The sequence below is a fragment of the Sus scrofa genome, chromosome 5, assembly GCF_000003025.6.
Source record: "Sus scrofa isolate TJ Tabasco breed Duroc chromosome 5, Sscrofa11.1, whole genome shotgun sequence".
NCBI classification, from domain to species: Eukaryota; Metazoa; Chordata; class Mammalia; order Artiodactyla; family Suidae; genus Sus; species Sus scrofa.
In genome coordinates this window covers 80,438,168-80,454,888 of record NC_010447.5, presented here as the reverse complement: position 1 = coordinate 80,454,888, position 16,721 = coordinate 80,438,168, and the positions used below count along the sequence as shown (strand labels likewise).

The 16,721-nt window shown below is 41.3% G+C and overlaps 1 protein-coding gene across 10 annotated transcripts in view; it reads right to left on the bottom strand.

Annotated features, from left to right (window-relative positions):
• Nucleotides 1-16,721, bottom strand: part of GLT8D2 (glycosyltransferase 8 domain containing 2) — a 64,050-nt gene that overhangs the window by 19,076 nt on the left and 28,253 nt on the right. For 6 of the 10 annotated variants that reach the window (XM_021092640.1, XM_021092642.1, XM_021092636.1 and 3 more), the window contains 2 exons: nucleotides 7,431-7,477; nucleotides 4,453-4,545 (listed from right to left, as the gene is read on the bottom strand). In XM_021092640.1, the coding sequence (XP_020948299.1) occupies nucleotides 4,453-4,545; nucleotides 7,431-7,449 (112 nt within the window). In that variant the 5' untranslated portion in view covers nucleotides 7,450-7,477. Of the gene's footprint in view, nucleotides 1-4,452; nucleotides 4,546-7,430; nucleotides 7,478-8,278; nucleotides 8,335-16,721 lie in introns of all 10 variants that reach the window. The other 4 variants (XM_021092637.1, XM_021092638.1, XM_021092644.1 and 1 more) reach the window with 2 other exon arrangements.

Genomic DNA, 16,721 nt, shown 5'->3' with positions numbered 1-16,721 from the left:
GTTGAAGGAGCAGGCTATCATGAAAGAAAGGCGCCCTAACAGAATGTGCAACACTGACTTTACAGCTCTGCTGCAGACACACTACACTGTATACTTCTTTTTTTTTTTTTTTTTAGGGCCGCACTTGCAGCATATGGAAGTTTCCAGCCTAGGGGTTGAATTGGAGCTACAGCTGCTGGCCTACACCACAGCCACAGCAATGTGGGGTCAGAGCTGTGTCTGTGACCTACACCACAGCTCAAGGCAACGCTGGATCCTTAATCCACTGAGCAAGGCCAGGGATTGAACAAGCATCCTCATGGATCCTAGCTAGGTTCATTACCACCGAGCCATGAAGGGAGCTCCCTCAACTATAAATTCTTTACCAGTGCCCCATCCTAGCAGATTCTTAGGGAATCATCCACTGTACTATTTTGATCTATTATACCAAGTGCTGCCTGAGCCAGCCCATTGCAAGGTCTGGTTATGAGAAGCCATTTGGTGCCCATAAAAATCTCATAATGGTGGCAAATGGACTAGAAATTTATTATTTTGCCTTAATCCATGCCCACAAGTAACTCTTATCAAACCATGTCCATTCCTAGAAGTGGTGAAATGTTTGCTCTCCCAAGACCAAATGTCTGAATCCCATTTTAAATTAGAACTGCTTTGGCCTTACATACAAACTTGCTGCACCCCAAATGGGCCAGGAGTGAATCACCAGCATGCTGATGACAAAGAAACTGTCAGGAGAGTCCACGGAATGTCATGAGCAGGAGATGACACAGAATGACACCATGGTTTCTTTCTTTCTTTTTTTTCCAGTACATGACTTCCCAGGACCTCTAGACATTATCTTATGACATGAGTTCTTTGAATTAATGTTTCAAAACTGTAAAAATTAATATGGAATTGGTGGAGCACAGAATTTTTAGGGCAGTGAAACTATTCTGTATTCTATAATGGTAGACGAATGTCATTACAATTTTCTCAAAACCCATGGAGTGTACAATACCAGCAGGGAACCCTAATGTCAACTGTGGATACTGGTGATAATGATGTGTTAATACATGTTCATGGATTATAACACATGTACTTCTCGGGTGCAGAATGCTAATAGTGGGGGAGGGGTGTGTGTGTGTGTGTGTTTATGTGATAGAAGGGGATATATGGGAATTCTCTGTACCTTCTGCCCAGTTCTGCTTTGAACCTAAAACTGCTCTAAAAATTAAAATCTATTCAAAAAATTCTTGGATCTCCTGTTGGGCTCAGCAGGTTAAGAACCCAATTGGTATACATGAAGATGCAGGTTTGATCCCTGGCCTCACTCAGTGGGTCGAGGATCTGGCACTGCTGTGAGCTGTGGTGGAGGTCATGGATGGGGCTGGGGCTAGGATCCTGTGCTGCTATGGCTGTGGCGCAGGTCAGCAGCTGTAGCTCTGACCAACCCTTAGCCTGGGAAGTTGCATATGCCATGGGTGTGGCCCAAAAAAGACAAAAAAAAAAAAAAAAATCTTGAAAAATTTCTTCTTGAAAAAATTTCAGCCCAAACAGAAGAGTAGCCAATAAATGATAATTGTTTTCTGCAGACCTCTCAGCCCCCATTCCAAAGACAGACCTCTGGTACCAGCATAGTGCGTGCCTCTCAAACCCTTCTTAGGGTAAATACAAAAGCATTTAAGATATATATTACATAAATATTGCATGAAATTTGATGTATTATTCTAAAACCAAAATGAAAATCATACTCGTCATAGTCTTCTGTAACTTGCTTTTTCCACTTAACATACCACAGACATCCACCTCTCCATGCCAACACTCTGTTCTTTTGAGTGGTATTGCGTAACATTGGTACTTTTTAAAAATTTTAACACTCAGTGGGAAAAGAAAATAAAAAACACTGAATGGGATAAAAATGGGCTATTAGATCAATTCCTGTGGTCCAAATTCTTTTATCATATATAAATATAGAGCTGATTAATCAGGCAGGATATGCATTTCCCTCTAGTTCTTTTAACAGTTATCATAAAAGCAACTCATTTCTTTCCATGGAGAAAGGAGCTTGCAGCACAACTGAATGTGTTGGTTTATCGGCAGGAAGTGAAATGTGAGGAGGAAAGAGCTCAAAGTTCAGACAACATTTGACCTTGTACGACCTCCTCTCTCTCCTCTCTCCCTCTCTCTCTCTCAAAACAGTTTTGTTGAGGCATGATTTAGACACTGTTATGAACTGAACTGGGTACCCCAAAAATCCATATATTGAAGCCCTAACCCTCAAAATGTGACTGCATTAGGAGACAAGGCATCTTTATAAGAAGAGGAAGAGACACCAGGTCACATGAGGAAACAGAAGGCATTTGACTATAAACTAAGGAGAGAGGCCTCCAGAGAAACCAGCTCTGCTGGTACCTTGATCTTGGATTCCAGCCTCCAGAACTGTGAGAAAATTCATGTCTATGGTTTAAGTCATCCAGTCTGTGGTATTTTTTTATGGCTGCCCAGGAAGACTAATATAGATCTCTTTAAATTTACCTACTGAAAGTAAAAGGAAGTTCAATGATTTCTAGTCAATTTAGAGTTGTACATCCATCATGACAGTCCAATTTTTAAAACATTTCTATCACCAGAAAATTTCCCTTAAGCTAGGCTGAATCAAGCCACTTCCACTCTCAGCCCCAGGCAACCACTGATCTGTCTCTGTCTCCACAGATTTGCCTTTTCTAGAAATTTCCTTTAAATGAAACCATACATGTGGTCTTTCGAGTCTGGCTTCTTTCATTTAGCATGTTTGTGAGGTTTATTCACATTGTATCATACATTAGTAGTTTGTTCCTTTTCATTGTTGAAAAGTACTCCGTTGTAGGAGCAGAAATCTTCTTATTTACTCCCTACGCGATTTACATGTGGATTGTTTCCAATTTGGGGCTACTATCAAAAATGCCCTAAAGGAGTTCCTGCTATGGTGCACTGGGTTAAGTATCAGGCATTGTTGCAGCTAAGGCTCTGATTTGATCTCTGGCCCAGGAACTTCCATATGCCATAGGTGTGGACAAAAAAAGAAAAAAGAAAAAAAGAAATGCCCTATAAACATCTGCATCCATGTCTTTGTGTGGAAACTGTTCTCTTTCCAGATGCTCCTGATGTTCACTTAGACCGGATTATACATGTTTTTAATTGTTTTTCCATGTTTTTTTTTTTTATTATGAAAATCAGCTTTGTGAGAGCAGGGATGTAATCTTGCTCCTTGCAGTGTGTCTAAAAAAAGGTGTGACTACAAATGTATATAATGCACCAAAATATTGATCGCTTTGTCTTCAACTGATATAGCTACAAGTAATGTTTTTCTCTTTTGTATTTTCCATAAGTGAGTCTATTTGCCTTGCTAACATAAAGAAGTGTATTAGTTAAAAATAATATAAACAGGAGTTCCTGCTGTGGTACAACAGGGTCAGCAGCATCTCTGCAGCACCAGGACACAGGTTCAAACCCCGGCCCAGTACGGTGGGTTAAAGGATCCAGCATTGCTATAGCTGTGGTGGAGACTGAAACTGAAGCTTGGCTCTGATCTCTGGCCTGGGAACTCCATGTGCCTTGAGGTAGCCAAAAACAGAAAGGAAAAAAAAAATAACATAAACATAACTAGTTCTACTTAGTTTTTGTGTGGGTTGGCTTTGTGGAGGTTGTGAAGGTGCCATCTCAAGCAATCCACCCCTGAGCAGGGAAACTGGGCTCTTCAGTACAGCTGGAAGAGGACTTGGGGTCAATGTAGCAATTCTACTCATAAGCAGAATTACTGAGAGACTCCAACTCAGAGCGTGGTTTGAGAACCGACATCATTGACTTATCAACTGGAGGCTCACTGGAGATGCAAATTCTCAGCCCCAACCAAATCTACTGATTCAAAACCCAGGAACAGGATTGTGTTTGAACAAGCCCTCCATGTGATTCTTATGTGTGCTAAAGTTTGAATAGCACTGATCACTCTAGAATACAAGCAAAAAGTTGGCCTGCTGTGGATATTCTACAAGCAGGTTCTTGGAAGCCGACCAAATTTCTGCTTGTCTCTAAACCCAGGTACTGAAAGGACTCAAACCATGTCTGCAGGTGGCTCATCTTGATGGACCACACACCTGCTTATCTGCTTCATTCTTTTTTTTAAATATATTTTCCCTTGTGGTAAGACACACAACATAAAATCTACCGCCTTAATCATTTTCAAGTGTACAGTTCAGTGGTATTAAATACTTTCACGCTGGTGTAAACCACCACCACCATCCACTGTCATTACTCTTCATCTTATAAAACAGATTCTATACCTGCCAAATAATTACTCTCATTTCCTTCCCCCCTCCCAGCCCCTGGCCACCATCATTAAGCCTTTCGTCCTCATGAATTTGCCTACTCAAGGTACCTCTATTAGGGGAGTCACACAGTATTTGTCTTTTTGTGACTGGCTTACGTCACTCAGCATACCTGTTTCATTCCTGAGAACAGCAGCCTTATGTACTTTCTTATACAGAATCCCACAGAGGGTCACAATCAGAAGGAACAGCAACACCTGATTAACTGAAATAAAAACAGAAACATGTTCAAGTATAACCTATCAAACTGCAATTGTGGAAAAGTTTAGAAGACTGTGTGAGCGCATGTTCTCCCTGACACACAGGAGTAGGGGTCTGGCACCTTTCTCTAAGCAGACAGCATGCGGAGTAAAGAGTTACTCTGTGATGATGCTGATACTCAAGGATATGCAGATGTATCTTAAGGAACAGCCAGGGCTAAACCCGGGCAGTCTGATGGCAGAGGCTGCAACCTTGATAACCACATCATGCTGCCTTTAGAGCCACTTTCTGTGCAGGAATACTTGTTTCAAATAATAGCCAACATTTATGTAATGTGTATGATGAGCCAGTACTTATCATGCATACATGTTCCCAGCCACTATAACCCAGCTGCTTCTCAGCTAATTCCACCACTGGTCAAGGATGACGTGCCCTGAGTAAGAGGTTAGAGGACCCCAGTACTTCTTCCTGGTCTAAGCCTCCAGGGCCATCTGTTCCAGAACAGTGATATTTGCCACTGGGATCTGCTAAAGAGTGGAATAGTGTCAAGCAGTATTTTCCTAAGTATGGTGCACAAGCCACCCATTGCACTTGGGGTGATTTAGAAGGCTTATGTTCATAGCATTAAGCAATATTCGAAGTGTGAGAAATCAGTTTTTTTTTTTTTTTTTTTTTTTTTTTTTTTTTTTGCCATTTCTATGGCCTCTTCTGTGGCATACGGAGGTTCCCAGGCTAGGGGTCTAGTCGGAGCTATAGTCACAGGCCTACACCAGAGCCACAGCAACACAGGATCCGAGCCGCGTCTGCAACCTACACCACAGCTCACGGCAACGCCAGATCCTTAACCCACTGAGCAAGGCCAGGGATTGAACCCGCAACCTCATGGTTCCTAGTCGGATTTGTTAACCATTGAGCCACGACGGGAACTCCAGAAATCACTTCTGATTTCATGTGCAGGCAGGCAACATAAGCTACCCAGAGTTGAATAACATTATTCTAATCATATATATTTGTACAGTCACTTTCTTTTTATAATAGAGATAACTGTCAACAGATTCTTAACCCACTGCACCACAACAGGAACTGCTATACTTGAATTTTTTAAATGAATCAACTTAAGGAAAATAGTAAGTCATGAACAAAACAGAAGGAACACAGATGACAAAAAATTGAGACGGTTGTACATTGCCATATGTAGTGCCCCAAAGCTTGCAGTTTGGTAAACGTGGTAGAAGGGGAAAAGGCGGGATCTGAAGTCAGACTCAGATCTCACTTTTACCACTTCCTACCTGTATGGCCTCGGACAAGTTACTTAACCTCTCTGAGCCTCAGTGTGCTCGTCTGCTAAATGGGGATTGTAATAATAATCATTATCTTTCAGAGGTGTTTTGAGAGTTAACAAAGTCAATGTAGGCCCAATAAAGACTTTAAAATTGCTAAGTATTATTAGGGACTATTTTCGTACATCAAGATATTTATGTTTATTGGACTCATATTAATCTATTTTCTGATCTCTTGGTCTTTGTCTTCACTTTTGTAAAAGAAAGGAGTTGAACAGTCTCCACGGATGCCTTCCAGACCTATGTACTGAGGCTCAGTGGTTCTGCCTTGCTGACTTCAATCTCCACTGTGTTGTCAGATTCAGCTAGAGACAACCAGATACTACATGCAGTTTAAAACAAAACTATAGGAGTTCCCGTCGTGGCTCAGTGGTTAATGAATCCGACTAGGAACCATGAGGTTGCAGGTTTGATCCTGGCCTTGCTCAGTGGGTTAAGGATCCAGCATTGCCGTGAGCTGTGATGTAGGTTGCAGATGTGGCTCGGATCCCGCGTTGCTGTGGCTCTGGTGTAGGCCGGAGGCTGCAGCTCCAATTAGACCCTAGCCTGGGAACCTCCATATGCCTCAGGAGCTGCTTTGGAAAAGGCAAAAAGACAAAAAAAAAAAACCAAAAAAAAAAAACTATAAAGAAGCAAAAGACAAGGGACAAAGGTCTACAGTTTATCAATACAATTGATTAACATCTACGTCCCACAGCTGGTTTGGGGAAGTGGCCCAATGTCTACTACCATTTGACCTTTTTTAGTATAAGTATATCCCATGGAATATTTGGGATATACGTACACTAAAAATTATTCATAGTTAATTAAAAATTCAAGTCAAACTCGATATCTTGTCTTTTCATGTGTTCCATTGGGCAACTCTCCCCTGATGGTAACAGTAACACAATTACATTATTTTCCCCCAAGATTCACAAACAACTGGATATAAAATCAGAGGCAAATCCAGGTTTTGATGCAGTCTGAAAATTACATAATTTGAGATGACTCTTTAAGAATACAAGATTACAAATGCTCAATTAGACAGGAAAATGAATATGTATTTAAAATGAGAAAATAAACCATATTTGTAACTTTTATGGAAACATCTGACCCCCTCATAAAACAAGCATTTCTGAAAAAAAAACTTTCTATGAGAATCAGCCTGATATGATGATGCCTGTGGGAAAACCATACATGAAAATCAAAGATTAGCAGCTCCTGTCGTGGCTCAGTGGTAATGAACCTGACCAGCATCCATGAGGAAGCGGTTCAATCACTGGCCTCTCTCAGTGGGTTAAGGATCTGGCGTTGCCATGAGCTGTGGTGTGGGTCGAAGACCTGGCTCGGATCTTGTGTTGCTGTGGCGGTGGTGTAGGCCAGCAGTTGTAGCTCCAGTTCAACCTCTAGCCTGGGAACTTCCACATGCTGCAGGTGTGGCCCTAAAAAGATAACAACAACAACAACAACAAGTTAAAGATTAAAAAAAAGAAAAGCCAAGACCCAGCATCAAAACAGTCCTCCAAAATATCTATTTTTAATCATAATTTTCAAAAGTTTGTAATCTTACTTTTTCGTAACAAAGCCATGTGTGTTCACGCGGATAAAAACTGCAACCTGTGGATTAAAGAATATAAAATTTTGTTTAAAAGAGCACCAACCCAAGGTCATAATATAATTAGTAAGGTTTATGTCTTTGACCTTTTGATATTGGCAAATTCTGCAATCATTCTTAACTGTTCTGAACTTAGAGTTTTGGAAATTATTTCTTGAATCTAGAGCTCACCTCTTCAAAGTCACTCCTCTGGCTGTACAAAGAGCTCCCCCGGGTCAATTTTTTGGTCTTCTCCAAAAATATCCCTGTCAACCCTCGGATTAATTGGAAGAAATGTCATACAAGATTTCCTTCATCTAAAGTATTAATCCCACGCCTTTCCCCTGCTACCATAATTTCATTCTTTTGATGAGGAAGCTTCTACATCTTCAGAAATCCCTCATGAAAACAGAACCATCCTGAGAGGGGCACACTTCATATTGCATTCAATCATTCATTGAGTACATATTTACCGAGGGTCTACTAAAAGCCCAGCACCGTGCTATGTACTGGGGATGCACCGACAAACGAATCAGTCTTGGCCCCTATCAACACGGAGCTGTTTTCACTGGGGAAAACAGATATTAAAATGTAATGAATAAAATAACTAGATTATGGAAAGTGATAGGAAGGAAATAACAAAGGTGTGGGATAAAGATGAAGAGAGGTAGGGAGGCATTCGGAGGCAAATTGGGAAAAGCCTCACTGAGGAGATGGCATTTGATCAGGAGAAAGAGCAGGAGCCAGTGGAGAGAATGCGGAAAAGCATCCCAGGCAAAGGGAACAGCAAGTGCAAAGGTCCAGGGGCTGAGGATTCTAAGTACCTTTAAGAAGTTCAATGTGGCTGGAACATAGTGGCTGGAAGAGGCAACTGTGGTATCTGTAAAGGAGTGTGGATTTTTATTTTTTTTTTTTATTTTTAGGGCCGCACCCACAGTGTATGGAGGTTCCCAGGCTAGGGGTTGAGTCAGAGCTGTAGCTGCTGGCCTACACCACAGCCACAGCAACGTGGGATCCGGGCCTTGTCTGTGATGTACACCACAGCTCATGACAATGCCAGATCCTTAACCCATTGAGAGGAGCCAGTGATCAAACCCACATCCTCATGGATACTAGCCGGGTTCGTTACTGCTGAGCCACAGTGGGAACTCCAGAGTATGGATCTTATTTTACTTTATTTTATTTTTCCTTTTTTAGGGCCATACCTGTAGCATATGGAGGTTCCCAGGCTAGAGGTTGAACTGGAGCTGCAGCTGCCAGCCTACGCCACAGCCACACCAAATCTAAGCCGCACATGCAACCTATACTGCAGCTCATGGCAACATTGGCTCCTTTAACCTCCCAAGCAATGCCTGGAATCAAACCCACATCCTCATGGATACTAGTCAGATTCTTAACCCACTAGACCACAAAAGGAAGCCAAGGCCTTATTTTAAATGCATGTAACACCCTCCACCATCCTGTTTTCATTAGTCCTAAAGGAAAGTTTTTAAAATACTCTCACAGAAATTCTGATGGTAAAGGACAGCAGACACTCAAAGTCATCTGCAATGAGCTCAAAATATCTTACAAGTTTCTTGTTTTACCTTCAAATTCATGTAAACTGTATAAGAATACAGGAAAAATAACAGTTCCTTTCACTGTCAGAAGAGCTCCCCTCTGGGAGAAAACTCTTCATTGTGAAATCAAGGTTTTCTGAAGGGATGGGATAGACAGGGGTGAGAGCAAGAGAGAGCTAAGTGGGTCCAAGGAAATGCTGAGCAGGAATCCTGGGGTTTGGCAGCACCCAAGAAGAACATCATGTAAGGAAGAGAAAGAGTCATGTCAGGAGCTGCCACTCGCCCATGAGAACATCTTTCCCTGTGCAGATGGTCCCTAAGAATTGCGATACCCAATATCCCATCCATAGTCTCTACTGTGCTCTGAAGCTTCTAATCCCTACTCTCTACCCCTGCCCCACTGCTCTTCTCTCTGGATCTAAAGACACATGTTGCTGTATTTGAGGGACAAGAAGAAGAGAAGCCACACCGGACATGGAGGATGAGGGAGAGAAGCAACTGATAGCTAGAAAGTTCTGTGGGCACTGGACATGAGAATGGAAGCCATCAGGAACTGATAGGGAGTTTAGAGGGGATACTGATTGGGGGAAAGGTGAGTTCATTTTATTTGAATCTCCAAATCTGCGGCAGATGGCAGGAATCTTGACCATTGTTGTGACATAAATATCTTGGAAATCTGGTGAAGCCCATAGACTGCTTCCCAGAAAAATGTTTTTTATTATTTATTTTATTTTATTTGTTTATCTTTTGGAGCCACACCACAGCATATGGAGGTTGCCAGCCTAGGGGTCAAATCAGAGCTATAGCCACCAGCCTACAACACAGCCACAGCAATGCCAGATTTTAGGCGCATCTGTGACCTACACTACAGCTCATGGCAACACTGGATCTTTAACCCACTGAGCAAGGCCAGGTATTGAACTTGCATCCTCATGGATACAAGTCAGATTAATTTCTGCTGAGCCATGACAGAAACTCTCAGAATAATGTTTTTTAAAGCTTAAAATATATATTGTATTATAAGGAAAACCAATTACAAAATTTTAAAGAAGAGAAAGCCATCAGACTACTGGGAGAAAAATCAAATTTGTGAGATAGCGATATATATGCTTTTTAAATTAAATAATAAGGACTATTAGCAGGTATAATAGTTACTGTAACTTGAAGTAGTGATGAGCTTTAAAAAATGTGAGATATTTGAGAACCCAGAAATAAAACCAGACACCTACGGTCAATTAATCTTTGACAAAGGAGGCAAGAATATAAAATGGGAAAAAGACAGTCTTTTCAGCAAGCATTGCTTGGAAACCTGGACAGCTGCATGTAAATCAATGAAACTGTAACACACCCTCACACAATGCACAAAAATAAACTCAAAATGGCTTAAAGACTTAAAAGTAAGACAAGACACCATCAAACCCCTAGAAGAGAACACAGGCAAAACATTCTCTGACATCAGCCTTACAAATGTTTTCTCAGGTCAGTCTCCCAAGGCAACAGAAATAAAAGCAAAAATAAACCAATGGAAAAAATGCTCAACATCGCTGATTATAAGAGAAATGCAAATCAAAACTACCATGAGATACCACCTCACACCAGTCAGAATGGCCATCATTAATAAATCCACAAATAACAAGTGCTGGAGGGGCTGTGGAGAAAAGGGAACCCTCCTGCACTGCTGGTGGGAATGTAAACTGGTACAGCCACTATGGAGAACAGTTTGGAGATACTTTAGAAATCTATACATAGAACTTCCATATGACCCTGCAATCCCACTCTTGGGCATCTATCCGGACAAAGCTCTACTTAAAAGAGACACATGCACCCGCATGTTCATTGCAGCCCTATTCACAATAGCCAGGACATGGAAACAATCCAAATGTCCATCGACAGATGATTGGATTCGGAAGATGTGGTATATATACACAATGGAATACTACTCAGCCATAAAAAAGGATGACATGATGCCATTTGCAGCAACATGGATGGAACTAGAGAATCTCATACTGAGTGAAATGAGCCAGAAAGACAAAGACAAATACCATATGATATCACTTATAACTGGAATCTAATATCCAGCACAAATGAACATCTCCTCAGAAAAGAAAATCATGGACTTGGAGAAGAGACTTGTGGTTGCCTGATGGGAGGGGGAGGGAGTGGGAGGGATCGGGAGCTTGGGCTTATCAGACACAACCTAGAATAGATTTATAAGGAGATCCTGCTGAATAGCATTGAGAACTATGTCTAGATACTCATGTCGCAACAGAAGAAAGGGTGGGGGAAAAAACTGTAACTGCAATGTATACATCTAAGGATGACCTGACCCCCTTGCTGTACAGTGGGAAAATAATAAAAAAAAAATAATAAACCAATGGGACCTAATCAAACTGACAAGTTTTGCACAGCAAAGGAAACCATAAAAAAACCCAAAAAGACAATTTATGGAATGGGAGAAAATAGTTTCAAACACTGCAACTAACAAAGGATTAATCTCTAAAATATACAAACAACTCATACAACTCAACAGCAAAAAAGTCAACAACCCAACTGAAAAATGGGCAAAAAACCTGAATAGACATTTCTCCAAGATAGCAGATGGCCAACAAGCACTTGAAACAATGCTTGACATCAGTGATTATTAGAGAAATGCAAATCAAAACTACTATGAGGTCCCACCTCACACCAGTCAGAATGACCATGATTAGTAAGTCTACAAATAACAAATGCTGGAGAGGGTGTAGAGAAAAGGGAACCCTCCTGCACTGTTGGTGGGAATGTAAATTGATGGAACCACCATGGAGAACATTATGGAGGTACCTTAGAAATCCAAACATAGAACTACTATATAACCCAGTAATCTCACTCTCGGGTATATATCTGGACAAAACTTTTCTTGAAAAAGACACATGCACCTGTATGTTCACTGTAGCACTATTCACAATAGCCAAGACATGGAAACAACCCAAATGTCCATCAAGAGATGAACGGATTAAGAAAATGTGGTATACATACACATTGGAATACTACTCAGCCATAAGAAAGAACAAAATAATGTCATTTGCAGCAACATGGATAGAACCAGAGACTCTCATACTGAGTGAAGTAAGTCAGAAAGAGAAAGACAAACACCGTATGATATCATTTATATCTGGAATCTAATGTACAGCACAAATGAACCTTTCTGCAGAAAAGAAAACCATGGACATGGAGAATAGACTTGTGGTTGCCAAGGGGGAGGGGGAGGGAGTGGAGTGGGTTGGGAGCTTGGGGTTAATAGATGCAAACTATTGCCTTTGGAATGGATAAGCAATGAGATCCTGTTGTATAGCACTGGGATCCATATCTAGTCACTTAGGATGGAGCATGATAATGTGAGAAAAAAGAATGTACATGTGTATGTGTGACTGGGTCACCTTGCTATACAGTAGAAAATTGACAGAACACTGTAAATCAGCTATAATGGAAAAAATCATTTAAAAATGTGGGATGTTTGTAACAACTGTTAATGTAATATGAAAATACCTAATTTCTGCTGGTGATGAGGTCACAGGTACTACAGTCACTTCTGTGATTTGTTGCATATATTCACAATTGAAGGAAATGCTCAAATTCAATTAGAGGTTAGTGAAAACATATATTTTTTCTCATCTAAGTGCATGAGAAAATGAAATGTATCCATGGATACTTTCAGGGTCTGTGCATCCCTGGTAAAGGTTACAGAATCCAGGAGTTCCCATTGTGGCTCAGCGGAAATGAATCTGACTAGTATCCATGAGGACGCAGGTTTGATACCTGGCCTTGCTCAGTGGGTTAAAGATCCAGCATTGCCATGAGCTGTGGTGTAGGTCACAGACATGGCTCACACCTCACGTGGCTGTGGCTGTGGTGTAGACCAGCGGCTACAGCTCTGATTTGACCTCTAGCCTGGGAACCTCCATATGCTGCAGGTGCAGCCCTAAAGAGAGAAAAAAAAATGTTACAGAATCCAGAGTACAGGTTGATTCAACTGACATCTGGATTAGGCTGTCACAGAAAAGTTATGTTTTTTTAAAAAATATATTTAAAACTTATTTTATTTAAGTAGAGTTGATTTACAATGTTGCATCAATTTCTGTTGTACAGCAAAGTGTTTCAGTTATACATATTTATTCTTTTTCACATTCTTTTCCACTATGGTTTATCACGGGATATTGAATATAGTTCCCTGTGCTACACAGAAGGACCTTGTTGTTTACATATGCTAATATTTAACCATTTAACTTAATTCAATCTTTAGGTTAGAGTTAATAGAAACAATTTGCTTATTAACTATTAATAATTATCAGACCCACATCAGAGTGTCCTTGCATGCACAGAGACTAGTTCTAGTCCATAGTAAAAAGGCACCAACAATATCCCCTGGAGGTTAAAGAGAGGATGGTGCAGGTCTGGTTCAGATCTAGGTTCTCATCTAATATCACAGCAACTAGATGAGGTAGACGTTGCAGATGAGGAAATCACGACACAGAGAGGTTAAGAAACTTGTCCAAAGTCACCCAGCCGGTTTGCAGTAAGCCTAGAGTTTAAACCCGGGCAATCTGGCTCCATGAGGATTCTGAAAGACAGAGGGGTGAGGCGCAGCAGGTCTGGCAGAAGGGACAGAAAGAACAAGAGCAAAAGCATGGAGGAGGGAAAAGGCGTATGTCTGGTTGGACTGAAGCATGTGTAAGAGGGGGATGAGAAGTCGCACTAGAAACATAAGGTACCGCCATATCGTGGAGGGCCTTGAATGCCAATGTGAATGCTCTAGAGTTATTACCACCCCTGCTAGAAAAGTGATGATTGAGTGTTTTATCACCGAGGCAAACTGCTTTGGGACGATGTGCCAGGTTTGTGCTGTGGCTTTTCGTAGCTCCCGGCTTATGGCATGCTTCAGGGGCAGGCACTATAGAATGAGAAACTGGTCCCAGGCAAACATGAATAGCGGGGCAGGCTGACTTTCAAGGTGACTGCCAGGGGTAAGGAGCACAGATGGAAAAGAAAGCCCTCAAAGGAAGGCTGGAGGGATGCCAGAGATAGATGTGGGATAAAATTTGACTGCTTTGCATTGCTGTACACTCCCAGAAGGAATGAAAATATCCAGGTTTTTACTAACGTCATAAAGCCCCATGTTGAAAAGCCCTTCTGCCTCTTTTTTTTGACTATTAAAGAAAATAAAAAAGCATTTAGGACACAAAATGGAGGGAGATTTTTCATTTGACCTTCTTTAAGACTTATATTACACTTATTTAATAGCCAGTAAGGCTCTTGACACCAGTCAATTAAAATGGGCACCTCTGGTGTCCCCTTGGTCTGTTCTGACCAATAAACAGCAGCCTTGGCACCTACGGAATGTTGAATCATGTAAATGTGTTGTCTATACAAACAAATAAATGAATAGTAGAGGGGATTCTAAGCGCACGCACGAGCACGCGCGCGCGCGCGCACACACACACACACACACACACACACACACACACACACACACACACACACTTCGGAGAGTTGCTGTCCCATCATCAACCATTCTCATCTTCTACAGACCAACTTTTTACCTTTTTTGCCTGAGACAAATTCAGGGCAAATTCCAGGAGGCCTATCAACTAGATGTATTCCAGGAATCGCTTCTTTTAACAGAAGAGGCCAACTACTCCTTTAGAGTATAAAGAATTGGGCTTGTGAGAACTATTTTTCTGCCAAGATATTGAGACATGTTGACAAGGTAATTTCTTTGTAGTGTTCTGGATTTCCATAAATCTCCTATTGTGAACTTGGATAATTAGGACAAGGGCCTCACTCAGTGAAACACAAATGGTGATGTATAATAAATATTCCGTATACCTGCTTTTTTTTCTTTAAATAGTCTTCCTTCCTGTAACACATGTAATTGATTAAAGGCATATTATCAGGTCCGCTTCAAAATCTGATTTGTTGATTCTGAATATTTAAATTTTTAGGGAGTTCCCAATGTGGCTCAGCCATAATGAACCCAACTAGTATCCATGAGGGCATGAGTTTGATCCCTGGTCTTGCTCAGTGGGTTAGGGGTCTAGTGTTGCCATGAGCTGTGGTGTAGGTCACAGACGTGGCTTGGAACTGGCATTGCTGTGGCTGTAGTATAGGCCGGCAGCTGCAGTTCCAATTGGACCCCTAACCAGGGAACTTACAGATGCAGGGAGTGTGGCTTGAATGAATGAATGAATGAATAAATAAATAAATTGTACATAGAACAGAATTCACTTTTTTGGTTGTATTGTTCTATGAATTTGAACATACGCATAAATTCTTGTGATAATCACAAGAAATGAGATAAAGAACAATTTCAACACTTCCAAAAAATTCCCTTGTGCTGCCCTTCTCCAGGCAGACACAACATGACACCTAACCTCTGGCAACCACTGACCTTCTTTCTGTCCTTATAGTTTTGCCATTCCCAGAGTATCATATAAAAGAAATCGCACAGTATACAGTCTTTTGAGACTCTCTTCTCCTCGGCAGCATACATTTGGGATTCTTACTTGCCATTGCATGTATCAATATTTTGGGTTTCCCTTGTTGCTGTATAGTATTCCATTGCAAGGATGTATCACAGTTTATCCATTCATCCATTGAAGAACATTTGAGTTGCAGAAGTGTTTTGTGATCATGAACAAAGCATTTGTAAATACTTGTTTAGAGATTTTTGCGTGCTTTAAAATTTTTAATTTTTTTTGTCTTATTTTTGCTATTTCTTGGGCCACTCCCACAGCATAAGGAGGTTCCCAGGCAAGGGGTCGAATCGAAGCTGTAGCTGCCAGCCTACACCAGAGCCACAGCAACATGGGATCCGAGTCGCGTCTGCAACCTACACCACAGCTCACGGCAACGCCGGAACCTTAACCCACTGAGCAAGGCCAGGGATCGAACCCGCAACCTCATGGTTTTAGCTGTTCTAATAAGTGTATTTCATTGCGGTTTTAACTTGCACTTCCCTAATAACTACTGATGGTTAGCATCTTTTTATGTATTTATTTGTCATCTATATATGGCCGTGATGGTTAACTTGACTGGGCCATGGAGTGCTCAAATATTTGGTCAAATATTATTCTGGGTGTTTCTGTGAGGACGTTTTTGGATGAGATTAACATTACAGCAGTAGATTAAGTAAAGCAGATTGCCCTCTCTAACATGGGTGGGCCTCATCCAACAAGCTGAAGTTCTAAGTAGGAAAAAAAAAAAAAAAAGGCTGACCTTCCCCTGAGTAAGATAATTTCTTTGGTGTGACTATCTTTGAAATGGGGCGTTGATTTTTTCTACCTTCAGACTTGAACCGACACTTCTGCTCTTCCTTGGTCTTGAGCCTGCCAGCCATCAGACTGAATCTACACCATCAGTTTTCCTGGTTCTCAGGATTTCCTGGTTCTCAGACCTTCAGACTCAGACTGGAGCTCCCCTCTTGGTTCCCTTGAGTCTCCAGCTTGCTGACTCAGCCTGCACATCTCAGGTCTTGATGGTGCCCATAATCACGTGTGCCAATTCCTTATCATTAGCCTCTTCTCTAACGTATACATCCAACTGGTTCTGTTTCCCTGGAAAACTGTGGCTAATACAATGGTGAACTGTCTGTTAAAGCTTTCTGCTTGTTTTCATTTTATTAATTAATTAATTTATTTTTGGCCATGCCTACAGCATGTAGAAGTTCCCAGGC